The sequence below is a fragment of the Peromyscus californicus genome, unplaced genomic scaffold (genome assembly GCF_007827085.1).
Source record: "Peromyscus californicus insignis strain IS unplaced genomic scaffold, ASM782708v3 Scaffold_4__1_contigs__length_199733344, whole genome shotgun sequence".
NCBI classification, from domain to species: domain Eukaryota; kingdom Metazoa; phylum Chordata; class Mammalia; order Rodentia; family Cricetidae; genus Peromyscus; species Peromyscus californicus.
In genome coordinates, this window is record NW_026294562.1 from 190962529 (window position 1) to 190989218 (window position 26690).

The window sequence follows — 26690 nt, forward strand, 5'->3', positions numbered from 1 at the left end:
AAAGGTGTTTGTGACCAGTGGGAGCATTTCTTCCATTATTTCTGTATTTTATATTTACCATTTCTTTTTGTACTTGCTATGATATTAAGGACTATTTTGAAGATGAGTGAAGAAAATGTATCTGCTCATCCAATTTCTTTTTTATGTTTCATTAAATTATTTATATTACTTACCAACAACAATTTCCCCTCTCTCCTCTTACCCAGTTCCCTCTCCACCATTCCTCTCTACTACCACATCCACTCCTCAGAAAGGGTAAGGCCTTCCATGGGAGTCAAAAATAGCATGGCATACCAAGTTGAGGAAGGACCAAGCTCCTCCCTCCTGCATCAAGGCTGGGTGATTAATCCCACCATAGGGAATAGGTTCCAGAAAGACAGCTCATGTGCCAGTGACAGATCTTAGTCCCACTGTTAGGGGCGACAAACAGACCAAACTACACATTTATCACCCACATGCAGGGGTCTTAAGTAGGTCCCATGCAGGCTTTCTACCTGTTGGTCTATACTGACTGAGTTCCCAAAGGTCAGCTGTCTCTGTGGGTTGTCTTGTCACAATCTAGACCCCACTTGCTCATATAATCCCTCCTCCCTCCCTTTATTCAACTGGAATCCCAGAGCTTGTCCCAGTGTTTTGGCTGTGCATCTATTCATCTGCTTCCAGAGTTATTGGATGAAGTTCCTATGAAACAATTAGGGAACTCACCTTTATGATTACTGGAGAAGGCTAGTTCAGGCACACCCTCTAAGAATCTTAGCAGGGTCATTCCTGTCGAATCCTAGGATTTTTGCTGTACCAGGTTTCTCCCTATCCCCATAATGACATAATTACCCACTCTATCAAGGTATTTCTTTCATTGCTCTCCCTCTCCATCCGTCCCCCAACTGGAAGACACCAATCCCTCATGTCCCCATCACTCAGTCTATCCAGGAGATTCCAGCAATTTTCCCTTCCTAGGGTGATCCATATGTCCCTCTTAGTGTCCTCCTTATTAACTACCATCTCTGGGGCTGTGGAGTGTAGCCTAGTTATCATTTGCTTTCTATCTTATGTCCAGTTTATGAGTGAGCACATACCATGTTTCTGTATCTGGGTCTTGGTTAACTCACTCAGGATGATGGCCTTCATCCAAAGATTGGATAAAAGAAATGTGATATATTTACATAACTGAGTATTACTCAGCAGCAAAAAACAATGACTTCATGAAATTTGAAGGCAAGTGGATGGAACTAGAGAAAATCATCACTGTCCAATTTTTGCTCATTTCTTTTGAGGCAGGGTCTCTATATGCAACCCTAGCTCACTTAGACTCACTATGTACACCACACTGGCCATAAATTGAGAAAGTTTGCCTGCCTCTGATCCAAGAGTTTGGTTACAGATATGTACCACCACATGCACCTGGGCTCACTGGGACTTTAATGGAAATTCTTTGAGTTTCTTTTCCTGCAGTACAATGTTGTCAATAAGATTGCCATAGAAGAAACTTTTAATGGGATCAGGCTGGGAAAAATTGTTAATTAATAAAAAAGAAAGCTTTAATAAGTCAAGATGTGTTCCTTCTATTGTGTTAGGTTTCTGGGGTTTTTTTTACTTTAAAATCTTAATGGATGCTGGACTGTGTTAAGAGCACTTTATGCACATATTTGGATTATCATGTAGTCCTATGCTTGAATCTATTTATGTGCCCCATTTACTTAACTGACCAGCATATGCTTAAACATCCCTGTATCCCTGGAATGAAGCTATGTTTGTCACAGGGACAGACTTTCTGTTGTGTTACTGACTTATATTAGTCAGTGTTTATTTGAGAATTTTTCTACCATGTCCATCAAAGTGTTTAGTCTGTCATTTACTTTATTATGTTCTACTTCCTCAAAATTCTTTCCCTCCATATTTACAGAGGGGATCTCTCTACATTTGTAAGTGAGGTTTATTTTCAGAAGAAAATATGAATGTTGGTTTTACAAAACAATCCTGTTTGTATATTATGATTAGAGAATGTGAAGATTGACATGGAATTGTTATTGATAATTATTTGCTAATTATTGTCCATTTTTGTTATTGCAATATTTGATACAGTATATAACACTTGTTTTTCTATCTGGTGTTCAATGCTTGCTGTCTTTCTCTTCCTTGACCACTCATTTATCTTACTTTTCATTTTGTAGGAGCTCTTCAGGTGTCTTCCATAGAAATGTTAGAGTGGTTATGAATTCCTATAACTCATATATATCACTGAACATTGGTCTGTCTGGGTATTTGTTAGGGTCCTTAAAGAACTTACAGAATGAATCTGTCTCTGTCTCCCACACTCTGTTTCTCTGACTTTCTCATATATATGTATATATGGATTCACACAATTTATTAGAATGTCTTCTAGGATGCAGTCTAGCTAATCTAGCAATCACTGGGTATAAATGGCAATCCAAAAATGTAGAATCTTCTCATTCTACGATGTGTAATGTGTCAGTTGATCTTCAGTAAACACTTAGGTACCATAGACATAAGTTCTAATGCCAGTGAAGAAATGGACTTGCTAACAAGGTGAGAGAAAGCAGACAAAGAACACGTTTCCTTTTTCAATGTCCTTATATAGGCTTCCAGCACAGAGTAGGATTTTCAAAATCAAATGATGTAATTCAAAGTTGTGTCTTCCCAGCTTAAGATCCAGATAAAAGATGTGTCTTTTCCAAGGTTAAAAGATGTCAATTAAAGGCATGACTTCCTTTTCCTTCTTTTTGGTGGTTTTGTTTTAGAGACATGGTTTCTTGTTGTAGCCCTGGCTTTACTGGCACGTGCTCTGCAGAAGAGTCCGGCCTAGAACACAAAGATCCCTCTGCTTATGCCTCTCAGGTGCTCAGATTAAAGGAATGTACCACCATCAACTGATATAAGGAATCTCCCTATCTCAAAGATCTGGGTAACAAAAGGATCTTCCTACTTCAAGTTAAGTGAAAATATCTCTCAACTGTGCTCTCCATTTTTGGGTTTTGATAAATTCCAGGTGTCCTCAAGTTTATACCCATGAAGAGCCTCATAGACTGCTTTGACTATAAATAATTATGTTAAGTACAGTAACCGGGTTTGACCGTTATGTCTCTAACTGATTGCATTTCATCCCCTTTTAAGAGAGTTCATGGAGGAATCTGCTGTTACCTAGAAGGAACCTTTCTAAGAAATGGGTTTCTCTCTCTGCAGCCTTCAATTTGTTTTCTTTATTTGTATAAATATATACATATAAATTTTAAGTAAGATATGTGACAGGAAGGTTTTTTTCTCATATTAAGTGTCCTGTCTCAAGATGACCACCTGTCTCCCTATATTTTGGAAAATTACCATCATATTTTACTGGATATACTGTTGATGTCTTTGTGAGTCCTTCTTCTTCTCTTCTGCCCATTTTTAATAATCTGACTGTATAATGGTATCCCTGGCCCTATATATATTTCATTTCTCCTTATTTTTACCTTTGTCACAGTTTCAGTTTTCTAATTCTTCTGCCTTGTCTTCAAGTCTGCCAACTTGTCTTCAACTTTAAATATTCCTTTGGAGAAAAGTTTTACTGAGATATATTGGATTTATTTTATTTCCTTTGCATATTTTACCTTGACTTTTTCATAATTTTGTACATTTAGGAATGCATCTGTCACATGTTCCTTCAGTTCCTTATTGCATGCAAGTTTTTGTGATCTCATTGCATTGTCCTGAACGTGATTTGTGTCCTGTTTGGCATTCTGCAACATTGTTATAATCATTCTTTGAATTCTTTTTCAGTATGTCATTGAACATACTTATATTTAAGGCTATGACTGCAACATTTGGTGTTGTATTGCTTTGATGACTTTCTATTTTGTTCCTGTTTCTGCATTGAAATTTTCCTATCTGGGAGCAGAGTACTGGTTGTATTATTCTTAATTTTCTGTATTCCTCCAGTGGATGTTTTCATAATGCTCAAGTGAGGCTTGATTAGAGCACACTTGAAATTGTATTGCTGCTCTCTGAATGGTTATGTAGTTCAGTAGCTGTACCTTCAGCTCATATGTCCTTTACCCTGATAACAATTCTCCTTGTCATTCTGAAAAACAATAATTTTCATAGATTGTACACTATCTGTTCTACCTGAGGTATAACTTTAAATCAAGCTTGAAGGCTTTTCTTTAGCTAGCACCTTTAAATTACAAGCTACTTTATTTTCAGAAAGTTTGAATTGGATACCTTAAAACCACCCAGATCAGAATTCATTCCTATAATACACCTTAGTTTCATAGTAGTATACATCATTTATAAATTTCCAAAGCCATTTCTTTTACTATGAGTGAAGCATCCTCCCCCACAGATAATAAAAACAGTCACACCCTTGTTTGTTTGACAGAACTATGAAAGAAATAATCAGACCAAGGAATGTTCCTCTATTGAGTAAAATCTTCATGCATCAGGACATGCTTCAATGGTGGAGAATTGGTTCAGCTGTCTGTAGCAATAGCTGCTCATATATACAGGGTTCAAGTTTGACTATCAGCATCCACTGTGAGGCACTAAGCTGTCTTTCCACATCCCAGATATCCAAGTCATTGTTTTGGTATCTATATGCACTACAAATACCAGTGTTGCACAGACATACGTGCAGACAAGACACCCATACACATTTAAAAGAAAAAAGAAAGAAAGAAAAAACAACAAAGTTATAATTCATAGGGTATCCAAATGGGCCATGAAAACGTTATCTTAATATTAGGTTAGAGATGTTGGCAATTTAGGACCTGTTGGTAAAAAGGCTTAAAACAAATTATTAATAATTATTAATGGTTTGCCTGTGTTTACTTTATTCCTCCTTACATTCACCTTCAGCCTTTCAGCATCTATGTCAAAGGTTCAGCAGTAAAAAGGACAATCACTGTGTAGTAATCAGAATGGCATCAAGAGCACATTGCTCACTTTACCAGAAATAATATAGTACAGTGGTAACTATTAATTTTCTTTTTGTAATAAAAACAAGAAACATGTTCTGGAATGATAAAAAATCACTGTATGCATGGTATGCATGTCAGAGACCCTTGAGGAATTAACAAAATGTCACATCAAAAACTGAAAAGAAGAAACATAAACTAGGAGGCTAGAAAATGTTTCTTAATGGAGACAGTCTATTTCATTTCACCAGTTAAAAGGCAGCACAAATGATCCCACTTCAAAGTGTTACTGCTGTGTGACAGAAATTACTACATTTAGGTCATACCCACCTGTCTACTTCCTGTGGACCACTCTATCACATCATCATATAAATGGAGCTGATGACCATTTGGAAAATATGGACTAAACTCTCCTATCTTCACCTTGAATCCAAATCCATTTGGGAAATTCCAAATCTGGAAAATGTCATACTCTGCTTGAAGGTTTTCTCTCTGATTCATATTCACTTTTTCTCCAATAGGATTTGTGAAGTGAGTCTTCCTCAGAAACGAGTGTAGCTGGAAGAGAGGTAGCATTCTAGAGTGTATGTGACCTTTCTTGATGTCAGAAAACATATCCTGATTTCTTCTTAAAAGCAACGTTAATGAAGGTGTCCAGGGGAGAAGTACAAAAAAAGGAAGTGGATAAATAAAAGTATCATAATATTCCTAGAATTTAAGTTCTTTCATAAGAAACTACCAAAGAGAAACACAGACATATATGCAGACACAAAACATTGGTGAGAAAAATGTACACATACAGAGTGAGAGAGACACACACACACACACACACACACACACACACACACACACACACACACACACACAGACTCACATCCATACAGACAAACATACATAATACAGATACATATAATATACACACATATATATGTCAGACACACACATCAAAATACAATCAGAAACAGACAGTCATACTAAACCAAACAGACACACAGAAACAGAAACATGAAAAACACAGGGGCTCACACTAAATGCACACATTTATAGACAAATACACACCAGGAGACATATGCATATTGAAACACCCACATGGAAAAATACTGACATGTAAAAATTTATGCTCATAATTAAAGACAGATTGAGAGACAGACAGACAGACACACACACACACACACAGAAACACAGATATTCATATATACAAGCACATACACAAAACACACAGTAGTGACATGTAGACACATGTACTGAAAAAACACACAGGAAGATATACACAGAAAGAAACACACATACACAAAGACATTGGCACAACACAAATTTATGCTCAGTTCTACAGACACATATGTAGATAAATAGACACACAATATTCACAGAACCGAGGTAAGCACAGATATACAGAGAATAAAATCATGCTCCCATACACAGAACTATTCACTCACACACGGACACATGAATGTTCTGAAATAAATAGCACCACCACTATTTCCTGTGTAATTACTCACAGAATGCCAAAGAGGTTTCTCTAGTCTACAGTAGGGTACAATCAGTTGAGAACACTTCTGAAAACCATCTCAATACTCTGATTACCATATATTTGACAACTGATGAACAAGGGCTCATCTTCTACTCGTGGAAAGGATTAATGAGGGAGCACTGTTACATTTTCAGTATTAGCAGAGGTGAAATGATATTCAGGTGCTCTGTAACATGTTCATTGATATTCCTTGATAAATTGTGTCCTCCACTCCATTGCTTTTGCATTAAGATTTATATCAGACTCTAGATTTAAGTCCTTACAAGGAAAAATTTTCAGAAATATTTCTATTTCATTAATATTTGCTAATCCAGTAAATCGGGGTATCTGACAGACTCTTACAGGGTATGGTGTTGATAACACATAATTTCACCTAATAGAAGAAACACTACCTTCAAGCAGTTACCATAGTGTCCTTTCCCATTATCCACATGTTGAAGAAACATCTCATGAATAGCATGGGCTGCAGTATACACAGCATTATATATGTCATAACTGTCATCACTAAAGGCCATGTCAAAAGTCTGTCCCATTAGAAATTGTAGTGAAGCATTGAATGAACAATTCTTCAGTGTCTCACAATTAGAAGCTGAGACTTCACAGTTAAAGTTCATCCATCCCAGTCTTGCAAGGTATTCATCTGTGTATTTCAGAGGGTTCAGTGTCTGGACAAAAGTTTTAAAACCAGAAATCTCAGAATGATGGTGCGAAAAAGCTAGTGTACCATGGGATGTGCCAACTGGGGAGTCTCTCTTACTTGTAGTGGCATCCCACTGTGAGGTGGTGACCCATATTCTCTTTATACCTAGAGATTCCCACATTCTAAAGCTCATAGCTAAAGTACTGTCTGTGTCACCATAAATGATAACTACATTAGCAGATGATGTCATGATTTGGTTATAATACATTTCAGCTCTTGACATGTATAAATGCATATTGACTGGGATTATGCTCACAAAGGCAAAGCAGACTGCATTTCTTTCCATCTCTGTTCTCAAATGTGAGAGAAATTGGGTACCCTGGTCATTGTCAGAGACGGCCAGTCCTATCCAGTTCCACTTGAAATGAAGCATCAAAGAAACCATGGCCAGGGGTAGGGCTGTGTCCTTGGCGGCCATCTGATATAGATAGGGAAATTTTTCACGATCACTCAGGATTTTGTGGAAAGGTCCATAGGTAAGCTGAAGAATCTAGGACACAGGGAGCAACATGAGGTAATATGCACTTCTAAGAACTTGGAAACACACTTTCAGCAAAGAGTTCTATAAAAATTTCTTACCTATTATTTTTTCCCTCATCTCAACTTCAAAAAAGGAAGTGAAGCTGCATCATGTCTCTAAATATTACTCTTGAACTACACTCTTTCACATAATTCCACACACTCTTATTAGCATCCTGGTATTGTACCAACAGAGTGACAATTTCTTGCAAACCTACACCACAAAAATCTCACCTGTTGAGATCTGTAGGGGTCCAGCAATGTCCCAATCATCACAGATGTTTTCCAATTTGGTCCTGTCAGCATCATTATACATGTAATCTCTTCATTACAATCATAATTAGGGGGAGTATATTGATTTTCTTCAGATAAAGGCATGAAACTGCTTAAATTTGACACAGTCGTACAACCACCTTCGGGCCAATGAAATACTAATGACATATTTGGCAAAAGATCAGGGTTCCTATTGACTTCATCCACGGAAAAAGTTAAGGCCAATGGAAACTTGTTTTCAGTTGGTGTTCTGTAAGAAGGTATAATACTTATTATGGACAAAGATCTAAAATAATCCTTTGCAGTAAATAGAAGGAGCATCCTGAACTTGATGGTATTCCCAACCAGCACCAAATACTGAATCAACTGTCCTGTGCTGTGAAGGTAGAATGACATAATAAGCTGGATGTGGTGATATTTTATTGTGCTGAAATGTGGAAATAATTTATTTGTATGTTAATAAATAAAGTTTGCCTGCAGATCAGAGGAAATATCAAGCCATTTAAGCAAACAGAAAAGTCAGGCAGTGGTAGCACATGCTTAATCTGATCACTTGGCAGTGTGTCTCTCTTTGTTCAAGGCAATACTAAAGAACAGAGCCAAGCATGGTGACACATGCCTTTAATCCCAGTACCAGCCATAGAGACCTGGAGGTCTGAACAAACAGGCAGTGACCAGGAAGTGAAGTAGCTGGGCTAAGAGCCAATGAGAGGGCAGAACTGAAAGGCAATAAAGACACAGCTAGACAGGAAGTAGCACACAATTTGGAAGCTGTGGAGTGGTGAGGTAAGGTTAGCTTGTGGCCCTTCCTATTTCCCTGATCTCTAAGGTTTTCACCACTATATTTGGCTCTGCTTAGGAGACTGCTTAGGAATTCAGCTACATTTGGTGACCAACTGTGGAGCAGGAATTCAAAAAACAACAACTTGGCTGAGGCCTTGCAGGCACCAGCTTGGCCAGATCATGTGGCCAGAGTTGCAAGGGGACAGAGCTGCATGTGGCTAGACTGCTTCTGGGGTTACAGCGTCCCTGGATTAAGACCAATGGTTTGGCTAAAGCCAGAGCATGTGACTAGACTGTCTTTAGCTTTTTAATTCTCCTGGTGGGTAATAGGCCCTTTGTTTCTTTCTTTCTTTCTTTCTTTCTTTTTTCTTCCTTTCTTTCTTTCTTTCTCTCTCTCTCTCTCTCTCTCTCTCTCTCTCTCTCTCTCTCTCTCTTTCTCTCTCTCTCTCTTCCTCTCTCTCTCTTTGGATTCCCATTTTGGACAGCCACCATGATAGGTAGCTGCTTTGAAATTCCCATGGACTTCTATTGTTCTACAAAGACTTACTAAGTCATTCAGATGTCTTAAATGGATAAACTAGTTAAAAGATAATTTTTCCCACATTAAAAAAAATGGGAAATATTTTTACAATGAAAGAGAATTGGTCTTTTTTGATAACACATTAGAAACTCTGAAAATGAAATAATTAAATGAGACGATAATTATTGTTGATGGGATATGTGTAACATCAATTATGAATATTATTTGTCTAATCATCCCAATTATAGTATTAAAACATTGGTCAATTTAAGTGCAAAGATAAAAGCTTTTTTAAAAAAAAAAAACCTGTTAAAATGAATCATAGAGAAATTCAGACAAAGACAGAAAAATGCAAAGGTGAAACTAACTCAGTTTTGACTTTAGAAAAATCTGTTAAAATGACTTATAGAGAAATTCAAACCCTGGCAGAAAATTGAAAGTTGAAATCATTTCAGGATTGGCTTATATGTTTACAGAGAGACATCCTGTTCTCTAACAACCAAACTTAATCTATCTGGTAACCTTATAAGAAATACATGCTCAAGTGCATGTACAAGCTAATTGGACTCCTGTAGAAAAGTTAGATTTAAGGAGTTTAAGGAAGCTATAGTATCATATGACATGCATTCTCCACTTGTAAAGCAAATGTTAAACTCATGTTCAACTTGTAATCGGATTATTCTTCAGCACTGGAAAGAATTGGTAACAGCTGTCCTGGACTCTGGAGCACAATTACAGTGGAGAACATGGTTTAAGGAGGAGGCTAAAACAATAGAAAACCGATGTAGAACTAGAGGTGTGGAAATTTCCCAGGATCAGGTGCTTGGAGAAGGTGAATATGCTAATATACAAAGACAATGTTTATATGATAACCAAACCTTAATTCTATGCCACATGGAAGCCATGAATGCATGGGACAGAATTGAGGAAGCAGTAAAAAGTAAATCATTCACAAAAGTTATACAGGGTCCCAGAGAATACCTCACAGACTTTTTACAAAGGTTGTCATCAGCAGTAAATAGAATGATACCAAATTCAGGAGCTAGACAGATAATTGAATGTTTGGCTTTTGAGCATGCAAATGAAGAATGCAAAAGAATAATCAGGCCATTAAAGGCAAGATCAGCACCTTTGGTTGATTGGATCAGGAACACAAATAATGTTGAATCTCATGACCATGATGAGATGTGGATAGGAGAAGTAATTTCAAAAGCACTGAGGAAAAATAATGTCAGATGTTCTGGTTGTGGTAAACAAAGACATTTGAAAATGGAGTGTAACAGGGCACTCCTAGAACAAATGTCTATTCAAGGAACAGTGGCAACAGAATGTCTCTCCATTCTCGATTATACAGAAGGTGTGGTAAGTGTAAACATTGGATCACCAAATGTAGATGAATAAGGGACAGAAGGTAATCCTTTGCGTCTGCCTTTGGGAAACTCCTTTGAGACATCATCAATTAGCAGGAATAGTTCTGGCAAAAATATTCTTATCTTTAACTTGAGAACATTGACAAATCATGGGCAGAATGTAAACCTTGGTAAAGAGCTTGCAATATTTTTTTGGGAGAGATTAACATTAAATATCCCAAAAGTGATAAAATTCAACTTATAAAGACAACTGCTTGGATTTTGCCTCATATAGTATGGGAAACACCCATATATGGAGCTAGTACATTTTATACAGATGCAAACAAACAAGAAAAGGCAGGCTACAAATCAAAAAATTTAAGTAAAGTGGTTCAAAGTTCTTATAATTCTGTACAAAAATCGAAATTGTGTGCTATTCTGTTGATATTATTGGATTTTTCAGAAACTCTCAACATAGTTACTGACTCTCAGTATGATGAAAGTGTGTTATTACATATTGAGACTACAGAATTAACTTTACTATTTACTGAGTTACAAGATATAATCAGGAATAGGAAGCATCCCTTATATATAACTCACATCCAATGCCGTATGGGTCTGCCAGGCCCTCTAGCACAAGTTAATGACAAGATTAATAAATTATTGATAGGAAATATGCTGGAGGTCTCAGAATTTCATTTAAAGAAATCATATCAATATTAAAGATTTTAAAAGAAAGATTTTTCCATAACCTGGCAACAAGCCAAGGAAATAGTAAGGAAATGTCCTACTTGTTCTTTTTACAATCAGACTCTGCTACCAGCAGGATGTAACCCAAAGGGTACTCAGAGGAATGAATTCTGGCAGATGGATGTATTACACTTGGCAAAATTTGGAAAACTGAAAAAGGTACATCACACCATTGATACTTATTCAGGATTTTAATGGGCAACTGCTCTGAGTTCTGAAAAGGGTGATTCGTTATTCAAGCATTTGCTAATAGTTATGGCCATCAAGGGTATACCTTCACAAATTAAAACTGACAATTCTGCAGCTTATGTCTCTGGTAAAATGAAACAGTTTTTTGCTTATTAAAATGTAAAGCATATTACAGGTAAACCACATAATCCTATAGGCCAAGCAGTCATAGAAAGATCAAATCAAACTCTAAAGGATGTGTTAAATAAACAGAAAGGGGTAACAAAAAACACAGAAATAGATTACATAATGCTCTGTTAACATTGAATTTTCTTAATGCTAATGAGAAAGGAACAACAGCTGCAGAGAGACATAGGATAATAGAAAAAAAGGCAGATTTAAATCAGGCTATATACTTTAAGGATGTGCTGACCTCAGAATGGAAACCAGGATAGGTGTTATGTTGGGGACGAGGATTTGCTTTTGTTTCTATAGGAGAAAATAAGCTGTGGATTCCATCAAAATTGATAAAGGTTCAATTTGAACCAGAGAGACCTCTTAATTAGAAGAGGTGATAGTTCATCAACCAGCATGACCATCTAATATAAACTAACTTATACCAGTAACAAATGCTTTTCATTTAATTAGCTATAACTTGCCAAAAGAAACTCTCCCAAAAGTTAGGCTTGGGGAAGGCTTTTTGTTTTTGTCTTTCAGGAGAATGAAGGCTAAGGAATCTGAAGAACACTGGACTAATGACACATCTGAATAAAAAGGACAAATCATCTAGAAAACAATTGTCCCAAGAAAAAGAGTAAATTGGCTTATTGGTATATCACATATAAAATTTCATAAGTCTTCCTAAATGTTTGTTTCTACTCTTCTCTAAAGACATTTAACACAAATGGTTTTTTTTGTAGTTCCAGTTCAATTAAAAATTAAAGCTAGATTTGGAATTGGACAATGGCTCTCTCCTTCTCTAATCCCATGCATGTTATCAAAAGGAAAATGCAAAATCTCTGTATCATGTCAGAAGAAAGAACCATCTTCTGATATGGTACAAAAGAAAACAAAAACATTAAAGTTCTATTCTATTGTCACCAATCTCAATTCTTTGGTTCTATTTTGATTCTTTAATCTTTTCATAAGGTATGAATTTCATATCAAAATTTATAAGATTTATATATTTTTTAAACTTTTGTTATGATACTGATGCTCTAATAGAGTACTAATTAATTCTAGTAAAAAGGCTTCATTTAGGTGCCTATAAATGTTTTTGTGTTTGAGTATCTATCAGCTTTCAGCAGGAATCATGTCCAAGCCACAGATTAAACTTGAAGTCTCCAGGAAGTTGATGGGGCCCCACAACAATGGTCCATGTGGACAATAATAATACCACTAAGCTGACAAACATTACCCAAAGATCAGCTTTGGACTACAAACTGCTCAGAATGATTTTGAGATAGCTAGATGAGATGATCCAGCTTCACAGACTGCTCAAACAAGTACTTCAGATAATCCCTGCACTTTGGCTAGATAGCAAATGATACAGCTACATCTCCCAGAACCTGACAATTAACCCAAAATTTTTCTTTTTAGCATCCCCTAAAGATACCTTTTATCACAAACAGGAGGAAGCAGTTTTAAGAACATGACACCCACATTCCCAGGTGGTGGGGAGGGAGTGTGATTTTTGGTCTTTCAGTGGGTTTCAGGTTTAGGATAGTTGTCATTGTTTAGGGGCATTGGCTACAACTTGTTGTTGTTAATGGTCAGGAAAAGGGCTGAAGAAAGGAGATTAGATTTAAGGTTTTTGTTTTCACAAAAAGAGGATATATAAGAGGTAGATATCTAAGACATATCCCTATGTTTGGCTCTGTGTTTTTTTGTTTAATAAGACCAGTTATAAATTGGTCTACAGTTGGAAGCTTACAAATGCTTTAACAGTTCATGAGAGTGTGCCTCCCATAAATAAAATGAGCCATTTGCACCTTCCACATGGAGTAGTATCTATTTTTATTTTTAGAGTTTTTACTCAGAAGATAAAGTTAATAGAACAAGCTTTAACCAAACAGCAAAGCTGATTATGTCTTCATTTTGGAATTATCAAGCAATATGAAAAATCCATGTGATATGTGAACCAAAGAGTCTATGGCATTTTGTTACGAAATTTACTGAATTGGCTAAGGCAGTCAAATAATATCTGATGAGCACACAATAGTCTAGGAAACATTTGGCTCTTGTCCTTACATTTTTTTTATAATCAATAGAAAATATAGTTAATATAAACCATCACATACACCTTCATCTTGTTTTTTGTTCTTTCTGGTTTATCTAATGAAGGCATAAAATATTTTTAAAGATTTATTTCTAAATAAATTTAATTACAAGAGTTATATTTGTCTAAGATATATATCAGGATTCATCTGTGTGTATGGACAGGATTAATGCTTACATAGGCCATAAATAGGGAAAGGATGACACGGTTTTGAATGATACTTTGCTGTAGTGTAGAATGGCCTCAAATGTGTAGAGATATACATACTCAAGGACCAGAGGGTAGAGATTAAGGGCATATACTATCTCCCCACTGCGGTTCATCTATTTTATGTTTACACAAGTGTCTTATATATTCATACTTGGTATAACTGGTCAACATAATTTTTCTTCTAGAAAACATCTTTTCACTACATTTCCAGTTACATTAACATAGAACTGCCATTCTACTAAAATTGATATATGCCAGTATAACATCATTTTAAAATAGAGTGTACATTTTACACTATGAAGTAAAAATGTAAGAAAAATGTTTATTAGGTTTTTTTCTAATAAAAAAGCGGTTAGAGTGGCCCAGTGGACTAAAGGACTCTGTATGAAAATAGCTATCAACAATCCACAAAAGGAAATATGTATTTTTCACAGTTTAGCAAAATATACAGCTATAATTAGTAGAATTACTGAAAGCAAACATAAGAGGTAATTGGGATATAAATGTCAGAGAATAAAAAACTCAGATACAAAGAGAGAAGACACAGGGTTCTTAAATAATGGCAAAGATGAGCTAGTGGGTACCTTCTCTAACCCTGTTCTCATCTATTGCCAAGTATCCCATGCCACAGCTGTCATTCAGGAAAGTGACAAGGAAAGTGACAGCCTCACTTTTCAAAGAATGCAAACCTGTCATATACAGTCCACACATTCCTCCTTTACTAAAGAGAGAGTAAAGAACTGGACTTTGAAATTAAAGGCCAGTGGTTATGAATGTATGTAAGTGAAGTGTGGAGAAACAGGAACACTTAAGATGTTCACAAGGGTCAGTTCTCCTACTTCTACTTTTGAAGGATCTTTGGAAGTCATAGCATGATCACATGGAGAGCATCTAAAATAGTAACTGCATATCTATGTGAAAACTCTCTGAGACTAGGTATGCCACAAATATCATTTGTCCTAGCAAATGCATTAAGACCTACACACTAATGAAAGGACCATCAGCTGACTCTACTCTATGACTATTACTTATACCCACTTAGGATAACACTAATTGATATAGAATGTGGTTTCATTTGATTAGTCATCACCTGCTCCTGTGCTATAGAAACTGTAAAGAGGAGGGCTATATGTGATGGAACAAGGTAGAGTCCTTTCTTAACTCAGGTTCCAGCCTTGTAAGTTAAAGTTGTAACTGGGAGAAAAACACAACACTCTCTGGACAAATTAAAATTAGAAAAATAGCATTGAGTCTGTAAAATAATTTTGGGTGTTTGTTGATGTGCAGGTTGGGAAAATGGGGGAGAAGATTCAAAGCTTTGTGCTGATCCTCTTCCTCTAGCCCTCATGAAATATTCATGATATTTCATAAAACATACAAAGGAACTTATGTATATTCAAAATGTTGTTGAAATACTCTTTTTCCTCTGGCCACTGTACTGCTGCAAGGGAAAAGATGCAACCTGTTACCAAGTCTTCATCCTTGTCTTCATTCTGCTTTCTTCTCCAGGAGCATCTGGGAAGAATGAAACTGAACACAAGAAATGGAATGCTCACAAACAAGAAGAGGAAAGTCAAAGTGAATATATTTGTCCAGCTATATGGCTGAGCAGTATTAATTGTGACATGCCGTGCAGATAAGCTCATCAAAAGGACAGCCATGTATTGCAATCTGCTTTTATTTCTGTGGACTAAGAAGAGATACTTGTGCATTCATGATTCTTTTTGGTTTTGCTAGTGTTTCTTCACCCCATGAGCAATCTCTGACACTCTCTACTCTGTGGCTCTGCATCTGATATCTGCAGTCCATGTGGTTATATTTGCTTGATACATATATAGGAGGAGAGTTCAGGTATATTTATTTCCACTCATCTACAACATTTCTACTCATGCTACAACAATGACAGGTACAGAATATTTTCCAAATCCTGTGCTTCCATTGTCTTGAGATCCAGTAATCAGGGCACATCCAGAAATGTCCTGAATTCTGCTTTTCCAAAACAATCCAGCTCCTAATAGAACCACAGTTCATTTACATGCTAAATGTTGATTTTTAAATATTCAACAAGATCCCGAGAGAATACCAGACCACTGTTCTTCATTTCATATACTATATAAGATATATCACTTCTCCTCCTCCCAACCAATCATTATTAATGAAAAGACAAGCTGAATATTTGATTTTTAAACATGATTTTCCTCCATGATCCTCAGATTCACACAGATCAATACATTGTGATGATGCATTTCTTCTGGTTTATCTACATTTCCTACATTTTTTGCTCAATTTACAATCCAATAGTGGCTGCAAAGAAGACTTTTTTTGAATATCACAGAAGCAAATAGAAACTGTGATATGGCCTTCTTATACCATTTTCCTAGTCATCTACTTGGTTTTCATTCTAGAACATGTACTGCCAGTGTGAGAGTGTTCCAATGAGTATGGAATGATTTTTATAGCAGAGAAAGTAGGATATATTTGGCAAGTCTTTGCTTTGAGTTATGATATGCCAATGCGAGAATGTTCTGATGAGCCTCTTTCAGTGGATATGGACATCCGAGAAATTAGGAATATGTGGGGAAAATCTTTCTATGCATGGTGATATGTCTTGTTTAGTATTTGAGATGGGGCACACAGGACTACTGTTCTCCTCTACATTTGACGGTACATTTAAAAAGAAACATTTAAAATGTACATGACCTCTGGTCCTGTGATGAGATATGCAGGAGCCTAAGATGTAGATATAGGGGAATGTGAAAGGAAGATTCTTTTGTATGAGATAGAAAAAATTCATGTTTCTCAGACAGTGCAAATGCAAATTCCAGTGATCCAGACTCAAGATGGTATCCAGCTTTGTTTTTAGTATAATAATTATTTTTAATTAACATGCAGTATAGGTGGTTTTATTATGGCAGTTAACATGTCTGTTGATGGTATTTTATGCTCTTTCACCCAATTATTACACTTATATAACTACTGATTTAATTTCTTAGTTCAAATATCTTCATTTTCACTTTATGATGTTTGTGTGCTTGTTCAATTTATGAGAAATGATGATGTTTTCTCCATGGTGACTTCACATGGTATACCAGTCCCAATTCCTTCAGGTCTTCTCTTCTCAAATAATGATTCTCCTACTTTCTTCATTTAAATATAAATATATATATACACATATATATATATATTTATGCATGTGCATATATATATGCATGTGCACTCAGAAACACACACACACAGTGAAATCTAACATCTGTGAAAAATCTGAATTTCCAGAGTCTGTCTCTTTAGCTAATATGACATTCTACTCCATCCCCAATTCCTGCTATTGACATCATTTGCTTCTTAAAGGTTGGGTTTGACTCCATTATTTGTATATAAATCCTGTGAGGCTTTCATCTGAATTTGAATATGCCTAAGAGCATTCTGTACCCAGTAATCATATTTGTTTAATTTCATCACTGGTTTCAGTCATTTATAAATTGATACAAGATATTTATTTAGACTTTTCTAAAACCAATGTTTATGGTATAGCTAAAAATCACTTGGCCAGATGGTACTGGTACATGTTTTGAATCCCAGCACTCTGGAGGTAGAAGAAGGTGGATCTCTGTGAGATCTAGGACAACCTATTCTACAGAGTGCATTGAAGGACAGGCAGGACTGTTACACAAAGAAACCCTCTCCTGAAAACAAATAAAGAAATCACTGTGTATATTTAATTGTGGTAATTAGTGAAATGAAACTTTTGAAATTCTAAAAATGAAGAATAAATAGCAATAATGAATCTTTGTTTATATGAAATAAAAACAAAAATTTTATATGAAGTCTTTTCTTCATTTCCTCTTCTGTTGAGGAGCATCAAGGTTGATTCCATATATTGGAAATTCTGAATAATGCTGAAATAAACATGAGCAGAAAATGTCTATGTGCTATTCTGAATTATCTACTTCCAGAAAGTCCCATAGGGATTCTGGATGGACCTTAAGGTACTGCTGCATTTACTGACTGAATTAAACGTATGTGTTTATCACAATGGGGACCTTAGTTTCTACTCACACTAAAAACAATGATGGGAATTCCCACAACTCCTACATGCTCATTAATTTATTTGGTCATGTTTTAGCTATTCATTCTCACTGTGAAGTTGGACTCCTGTCTGAATTATAGTTATACATTTTTACAGCTTAAACCTTTGAATGTACTTTCACACTCATGTTGTTTTATGTAATTAAAAAACAGAAGTAAAAAATACCAGTTATGAAGAAGTCTGCTTGACAATTTTTAATTTTGGCCATTTACTTACCCTAAACTGAATTCATCATGTTGAGTTAAGTCCCTTACATCCCTACTCTATTCAGGACTTTTGTGATGAAGTAGTCTTGGATTTTGTCATCTAATGAAATGACTGTCTGTTCTTTCTTTTTTTCATTTTGTTTATATGTTTGATACCCTAATTGATTTCCACCTATTGAACCATTCCTGCATCTCTGGGATAATCATTTTGATGAGATATTAGACTAGGCTTACAAGTATTTTATTGAATATTTTTGCATTGATGTTCACCAGGGAAATTGTTCTACTATTCTTTCTTTAATGGGCTCACCTGTGGTTTGGTTGTCAGGGTAAGTCTATCTCATAATATGAATTAGACAATTTCATTTTGTTTCTGTATTATAGAATTATTTGAAAAGATTTGGGGTTAACTCATCTTTGAAAGTCTATTTAAATTCTGCACTAAAACCATATGAGTGTGGGCTTCCCCCTCCCTTTGGGAGAGTTACAATATAACTGCTTCTATTTCACTAGGGGAACAGGTCTATTTAAATTGTATATCTGATATTGAGTTAATTTGGTAGGAAGACCTATCAAGAAAATTACCCATTTGTTTTAGATTTTCCAGTTTGGTGGAGTATATGTTGTAAAAGTATGTTCTTATGATTCTCTGGCTATCCTTGGTGTCTGTGTTTGCACCCCTCTCATTTCTCATTTAGTTTTTATTCTGGATATTCCCTCTGTTTCTTTTAGTTAGTACAGATAAAGATTTGTTTATCTTGCTAACTTTCCCAATAATCAGCTCTTTACCTTACTTCACTTGTTTCTATTTTATTGATTTCAAACATAAATTTGATTATATATCCCTACTCCTCAGGGGTGACATTATTCCTTTTTTTGCAAGAAACTTTCAAGTATGCTGTAGAGTTGTTAGTGTGATATCTCTCCAGTAATTTTATGTAGGCACTTAGTACTGTGAACTTTCCTCTTAGCACCACTTTTTCTTTAGTCCCACAATTTTGAGTATACAGTGTATTAATTTTCACTGAAGTCTAGGATGTCTTTAATTTTTCTTTATTTCTGTCCCAACCTACTTTTCATTCATTAAAATGTGTTCAGTTTCCATGAATTTGTAAGATTTCTGTTGTTGTTGTTGTTGTTGTTGTTTATATCTTGCTTTAATTTATGATGGTCCTGATATGATGCAGGAAATTATTTTAATTTTCCTGTACCTATTGAGACTTTCTTTCTTTCTGAGAATGTAATTTTGGAGAAAGTACCATGATACACAGAGAAGAAGGCATATTCTTTTGTGTTTCAGTGAAATGTTTTGTAAATATCAGTTAAGACTATTTAATTTACATTTGTTAGTTCCAGTATTTTTCCATTAAATTTTTGTCTGGATGATGTGTCTATTGGTAAGAATTGATAATTAATACTCCCACTATCAATGTGTGTGTGTTCAATATATAATTTAAGCAGTATTGGTTTTTCTTTTACAAACTTGGGTGACCTTGGGGGCATAAATGTTAAGAATTGAAACATTATATCTGTGGATTTTTCCTTTGATGAATATGCAATGGCCTTCCTAACACTTTTTACTCATTTTGAAGACTTTTTTTGTCAAGTATTAAAATGTATACACACCCTGGATTCTTAGGTGCATTTATTTGAAATATCTTATTCAATCATTTATCCTGAGGTAATGCCTATCCTTGATGTTGATGTTTATTTCTTGTGTGCAACAAACAGATGAATCCTGTTTTCCCATCCATTCTGTTAGTCTGTTTATTTTTATTAGTGAATTGAGACCATTGATAGTGAGAGATATCAACGGCCAATTGTTTTTGATTCCTGTTATTTTGTTGGTGTCTGTGTGTGTGTGTCTGTTTGTGTGTATGTGTGTGTGTGTGTGTGTGTGTGTGTCGCATATTTTATTGGCTAGGCTGAGATTGTTTATGCCTTGTGCTTTCATGGATGGAGTTAACTTCCTTTGCTTTGTGGTTTCCGTCTAGTAACTTCTATAGCCCTGGAATTGTAGATAAATACTATGTATATTTGACTGTATCATGGAATATATTATTTTCTCCATCTATAGTGATTGAATTCTTTGCTATTTAGTATAGCAAATATAGTAGCCTACCTGCCAACTCTGGTCTCTTAGACTCTACCACATTTCAGTCTAGGCCTTTCTGACTTTTGGAGTCTCACTTTCAAGTCAGCACTGCATTTATATTTTACTTGGTCTTTTCCGTCTTGCATTTAATATGCTTTCTTAGTTTTGTATGTTTGTTTTTTGTTATTATATGCTTAAGGAAGTCTCTCTTCTGGCTCAATCTATTTATTTTCTATATGCTTCTTGTACTTTATCGTCATATCCTATTGTAGGTTAAAAATTACTTCTATGATTTTGTGGGAAATACTTTTTTGGGCCTCTTATCATGTGTTTTGCTTTTGGACTTTTCTTTTTATAGTGTCCCAGATTTACTCAATATTTAAGTCTGTAGTCTTTTTAAGATATAATATTTCTTTGACCAATATTTCCATTGCTTCTACCATGTCTTCATTGCCTAAGATTCTATTTTCATTATCTCTTTCTATGGGAGAACCATGAATCTGTATTTCCCATTCAAATTCCTAAGTTTTTTATTTCCAAAATTGTCTCAATGCAGTTTTTATTATTTCTATTTTCATTTTCAGATCTTTAACAGTTTTATTATTTTCCTTCAACTGTTTATATGTATATTCTTGATTTGATTATTTGATTTCTTCATTTCCTCCAATTACTTCTGTGTGTTTTCCTGGGCTTCTCTGTGGTGTTTATTCATTCCTTCCTTATAGATCTGTACCAACTATATGTGGTTTGTTTTAAGGGCCTTTTCCTGTGCTTCAGCTTTGTTGTAAAATTTTGAACCTATTGTGGTAGGAAAACTTGTCTGGATATATATATCTCCTTTGCCTTTATAGACTGTTTTTTTATTCTAGCTTCTGGGCATCATGGTTGGATGTATTTTGGATATGGGTACCAATTCCTGGATTTTGTCTTCTTAGGTGAGTGTTTTGTTCCTTGGTTTCTTTTTCTGCCCATGATTTTACAGAGAAAGTTGACAGAGCCTTGCTTGTTTTTCTGGTATTCTAGGCCTGTGTGTTCCCATGGAATGCCTGCTTGTGTTGGAGGCCAGAATACTGGGATAAGTTGATGAAAAGAAAGTTGGAGGAGAAAGCCTTTGTGATGTGTTGAGGTTGAGGTCCAAAAGGAAATAGAGACCAAAGCAAGTTTTCAGCTCCATTGCAGGAACAAGTCCTGGGTGATTGGATCTCAGCAGCAGTAGGAGAGTTATGAGTCTGCTTTCAGCCTACTTGCCCTGGGAGAAGCAGCCTTTGGGTTAACCAGGGATGCCACATGAGGGTGGAGTCTGATAAAAAAAAAAAGCAACAAGTGGGGTTACAGAGATTATAGGTGAAAGATCTGTGGCTTGAATAGTTGGCAGAAGCAGAAGGTCAGTGAGCAGGCTCCTGGGGATGTTCTACTGGAGACCTTTATGCTGAGACTGGGTGATTGGATATGGAGGAAATATTGGAGGAAAAAGATTTATGGGAAACCTTGCTGATATTTGGGGAGGTGTGGACTTTGGTTAACCAATATTTGCCTGCTGTATTTGGGTGCTCTCATACAGCAATGAGTTGTAAAAGGAATGTTAGAAAGGGAAGATCTGTGGGATTCACAAGAAATGAAAACAGTGTGGCTGTGAAGTCTGCCACAGGAGATCTGTTGCAAAGCTTATGACCAGAATTTGGGGTTTGGATCTGGGGCAAACAAGGAGAAAAATAAGGACTGCAGGTATTCTACCTTGATTTCTGGCAGGCATGGCCTGTTGGTTACCTGGGAATTTTTGTAGGCTTCTTTCTACACTTTGGACACTAGCTTCTGTCAGATGTGGAGTTGATACAACCTTTTCCCCATTCTGTAAGCTACTGTTTTGTCTGAATAACAAAGTTATTTACCTCAGAGATGCTTTTATTTTCCTAATGTTACATTTATGAATTGTTAATCTTAGTGCCTGTCATATCATTATTCTGTTTCAAAACTCATCTCCTGTGTTAGTGAGTTCAAGGCTATACCCTACTTTCTCCTCTATCAGGTTTATTGTATCTGGTTTTATTTTGAAGTTTTAATTCATTCGTCTTAGACTTTGTGAAGGTTGTTGAAGATGAATCACTATTCATTCTTCTACGTACAAATACCCAGGTTGATCAGCACTATTTGTTGAGGATGCTGTCTTTATTTCTGTTGGTATTTCTGACTTCATGATTTGTTTTAAAGAACTATTTTAGCTATCTTGAGTTTTCTGTATTTTCAATAAAATCTCAATTTTCCTCTTTAGATCTGGAAACAGTTGTGTCAAAATATTGATGGGCATTGAATTGAATGAGTTGATTGCTTTCCGTAAGCTGTCATTTTTCCTATGTTAAACCTTTTGATTCATGATGATGTGAGTACTTTTTAAATTTTGATTCCTTCTTCAATTTCTTATTTCAAAGACTTGAAGCTTTTATGATACAAGTCTTTCACTTGCTTGGTGAGGGTTACTCCAAGAAATTTTATGGGTTTTTTTCAGCTATTGTGATAGTTATTGTTTCCCTGATTTCTTTCTTAAACCATTTGGCATTTGTGTATACAAAGGCTACTGATTGTTGTGAGTAATTTATGTCTCTTTCTAATTTACTATAAGTGTTTGTCTGATGTAGGAGTTCCCCAGTGGAATTTCCAAGGTCATTTGTTATTGTTTCATAACATTAGCAAATAATTACTTTAATTCTTCATTTTGAATTTTTCCCCCAATCTCATCCAGTTTTCTAGTGGTTCTAGGTAAGACTTCAAATACTATTTTGAATTAACATGTAGGGAGTGGACAACTTGGTCGTCTTTCTGATTTTAGTGGGAATTATTTTAGTTTCTTTCCATTTAAATTAGTGGAGGCTATAGGCTTGCTGTAAACTACCACCACTATGTAGAGGTATGTCTCTTGCATCCCTAATTTTTCCATGACTTTTATCATAAAGGGGTATTGAATTTTGTCACAGGTCTTTCCTGCAGCTGATTCAATGGTCCTCTGTTGTTCTTTTTTTTTTAGTTTTGTGGAATACACTTATTGATTTTCATATATTGAAACACCCTGGAAGCTCAGGGAAGAAGCCTACTAAAAATAATAGTAAATAATTTTTATTTGTTCTTAGACTTGGTATCATATTTTTGTATCAATGTTCATAAGGTAAATTAGAATGTAATTCATTTTGGTTGTTATGTCTTAATGTGATTTGACTATTACTGTGATGGTGTCCTCATAAGGTAAATTGAGTAATGTTCCTTCTTCTCTGTTTTGGGGATAATTTAGGAGTATTGGCATTAACTCATTTTAAAATTTGGAAGAATTCTCTACTAAAGTTATTTGGCTCTGCCCTTTTATCATTATGAGAATATTAATGTATGCTTCTATTTCACTAGTTCTTTAAGTCCTGTGTAAATTGTTTATATGAATGGACTGAGGAAATTATCCACTTATTTTGAATTTTCTCTTTGGTGGGGTACAGATTTTTAAAGAATGTCCATATGATTATCTGGATTTTCTCATTGTCTGTTGTTAAGCCCCCTCTTACAATTTTTACTTACATTACTTACATTTCTGATTTTGTTAATTTGAAAATACACTCTCCACATTTTACATAATTTTGAATATTTATTGACCATATTGATTTCTCTCTTTCTGTCGTTGATTCTTTTTGTATTACTCCCTTTGATTATATTTTATTGATTTTCTCTCAGTTTGATTATGACTTCCTGTCTACTTCACTTTGGTGTCATTATTTCCTTTTGTTCTAGAGCTTTCTAGTGTGTTGTTAAATAACTAATATGAAAACACATCTTTTTTTAGGTCGGCACAGAGTGACATAAACTTGCCTCTTACAAAGTCCATCATTATGTCCAATATGTTCGGTTATGCTGTGTGTTCAGCTTCATTGAATGCTGGAATGTCTTAAATTTCTTCATTTCTGTTTTGATCCATTTTTCACTCGTTGGAGAATTTTTCAGTTTCCATGATATGGAAAGCTTCCTGCTGTTGGTGCTATTGTTTTTATATCCAGCTTTAATCCATGATGATCTGACAGTATGCAGTGAGTTTTCTTTTAATTTTCTTGTAAATGCTATGACTTGATATATGTCTAAGTATATGGTCAATTTTGAAGAAAGATCTCTGAGGTGCAAAATGTATATTCTTTTTTGTTTGTGTGAAATGTTCTGTAAATATCTGTTATGTCTATTTGGTTTACAAAGTTTGCTAGCTCCAGTATTTCTCTTTTTATTTTTCATGTGGCTGACCTGGTCACTGTTGAAAGTGGGGTAATGAAGTGTCCCATTGTAAGTATGTGAGGGTCAATATGTGAAACTATAGTAGTAATTATTTTGCAAACTTGAATACACTTGTTTAGGGGGCATATATGTTAAAAATTGAAATGGCATCTTCATGGGTATTTACTCTGATGAATATATAGTGTCCTCCTCTATATCTCCAGATTAGTTCTGATTTGAATACTATTTTTTTTTTTTTGGTTTTTCAAGACAGGGTTTCTCTGTGTAGCTTTGTGCCTTTCCTGGAACTTGCTTTGGAAACCAGGCTGGCCTCGAATTCACAAAGATCCGCCTGCCTCTGCCTCCCAAGTGCTGGGATTAAAGGCATGTGCCACCACCGCCCAGCTTGAATACTATTTTTTATATATTGAAGTGAATACATAAACTTGTTTTTTAGGTTCATTTTCTTTTTTTTTTTTTTTTTTTTTTTTGGTTTTTCGAGACAGGGTTTCACTGTGTAGCTTTGCGCCTGTCCTGAAACTCACTTGGTAGCCCAGGCTGGCCTCGAACTCACAGAGATCCGCCCAGCTCTGCCTCCCGAGTGCTGGGATTAAAGGCGTGCGCCACCACCGCCCAGCTTAGGTTCATTTTCTAAGACTATCTTTTTCCAAACTTTTACCCTGAGGTAATGTCTGTCCTTGACATTGAGGAGTCTTAGTTGGATGGCATTATATTTTGGAAGTGATCTCCTATGCCAATGTGTTCAAGACTACTTCCTACTTTCTCTTCTAGCAGGTTCAGAGTAGCTGGATTTAAGTTGAGGTCCTTGATCCACTTGCACTTAAGTTTTGTGCACGGTGATAGATATGGATCTATTTGCTGCCTTCTACATGTTGATATCCAGTTATGCGAGCACCATTTGTTGAAGACGCTTTCTTTTTTCCATTGTGCACTTTTGGCTTCTTTGTCAAAAATTATATGTTCATAGGTGTGTGGATTAATGTCTTCAATTCGATTCCATTGGTCCACATGTCGGTTTTTATGCCAGTACCAAGCTGTTTTTATTACTATAGCTCTATAGTTGAGCTAGAAGTCAGGGATCGTGATGCCTCCAAAGGTTGTGCTATTGTACAGGATTCTTTTGGCTATCCTGGGTTTTTTATTTTTCCATATGAAGTTGAGTATTATTCTTTCCAGGTCTGTGAATGAATAGAAACACATGAACTATGAACCAAAGGTTGAGGGGTCCCCAACTGGATCAGACACTCTGAATGAGTGAGACAGTTGATTGGCTTGATCTGTTTGGGAGGCATCCAGGCAGTGGGACCAGGTCCTGAGCTCATTGCATAAGTTGGCTGTTTGAAACCTGGGGCCTATGCAGGGTCGCTTGGCTTGGCCTGGGAGGAGGGAACTGGACCTGCCTGGACTGAGTCTACCAGGTTGATCTCAGTCCTCGGGGGAGGCTTTGCCCTGGAGGGGGTGGGTATGGGGGGTGGGCTGGGGGGAAAGTGAGGGGGGTGGGAGGGGGGGAACAAGGGAATCCATGGCTGATATGTAGAACTGAATTGTATTGCAAAATAAAAAAAATTGGAAAAACTAAAAGAATTGCATAATTTTCTCAATAGATACATCTTACCAAGTTAAATCAAGATCAAACAATTGAAATGCACCTACAACCCCTAAGGAAATTTCACAGTCTCCAAAACAAATAAATCCCAGAGCCAGATGGCTTTAGGATAGACTTCTACCAGATATTCCAGTAAGACCTAACATCAGTTTTCTTCAGATTATTCCACAAAATATAAACAGAAGAATGATTGCCCTCTTCACTTTATGAAGCCACAATCATCTGATACACAAACCACAAATAATCCCACAATGAAAGAAAATTGCAAATTCGCCTTATGAACATAGATGTAAAATACTCAATCAAATGATTGTAAACTGAATCCAAAAACACATCAATAAGATCATCCATCATGACCAAATAGACTTTATCCCAGATTTTGAGGGATGGCTCAACATATGAAAATCAGTCAGTATAATCTACCATATAAACAAATTGAAAGAAAAACACC

The 26690-nt window shown here is 35.8% G+C and overlaps 1 protein-coding gene across 1 annotated transcript in view; it reads right to left on the minus strand.

Moving 5' to 3' along the window:
• Positions 1-26690, minus strand: part of LOC128125408 (vomeronasal type-2 receptor 116-like) — a 45159-nt gene that overhangs the window by 12608 nt on the left and 5861 nt on the right. The window contains exons 2-4 of the mRNA XM_052762804.1: positions 7895-8183; positions 6834-7631; positions 5241-5468 (exon numbers count right to left, since the gene is read on the minus strand). Of these exons, the coding sequence (XP_052618764.1) occupies positions 5241-5468; positions 6834-7631; positions 7895-8183 (1315 nt within the window). The remainder of the gene's footprint in view (positions 1-5240; positions 5469-6833; positions 7632-7894; positions 8184-26690) is intronic.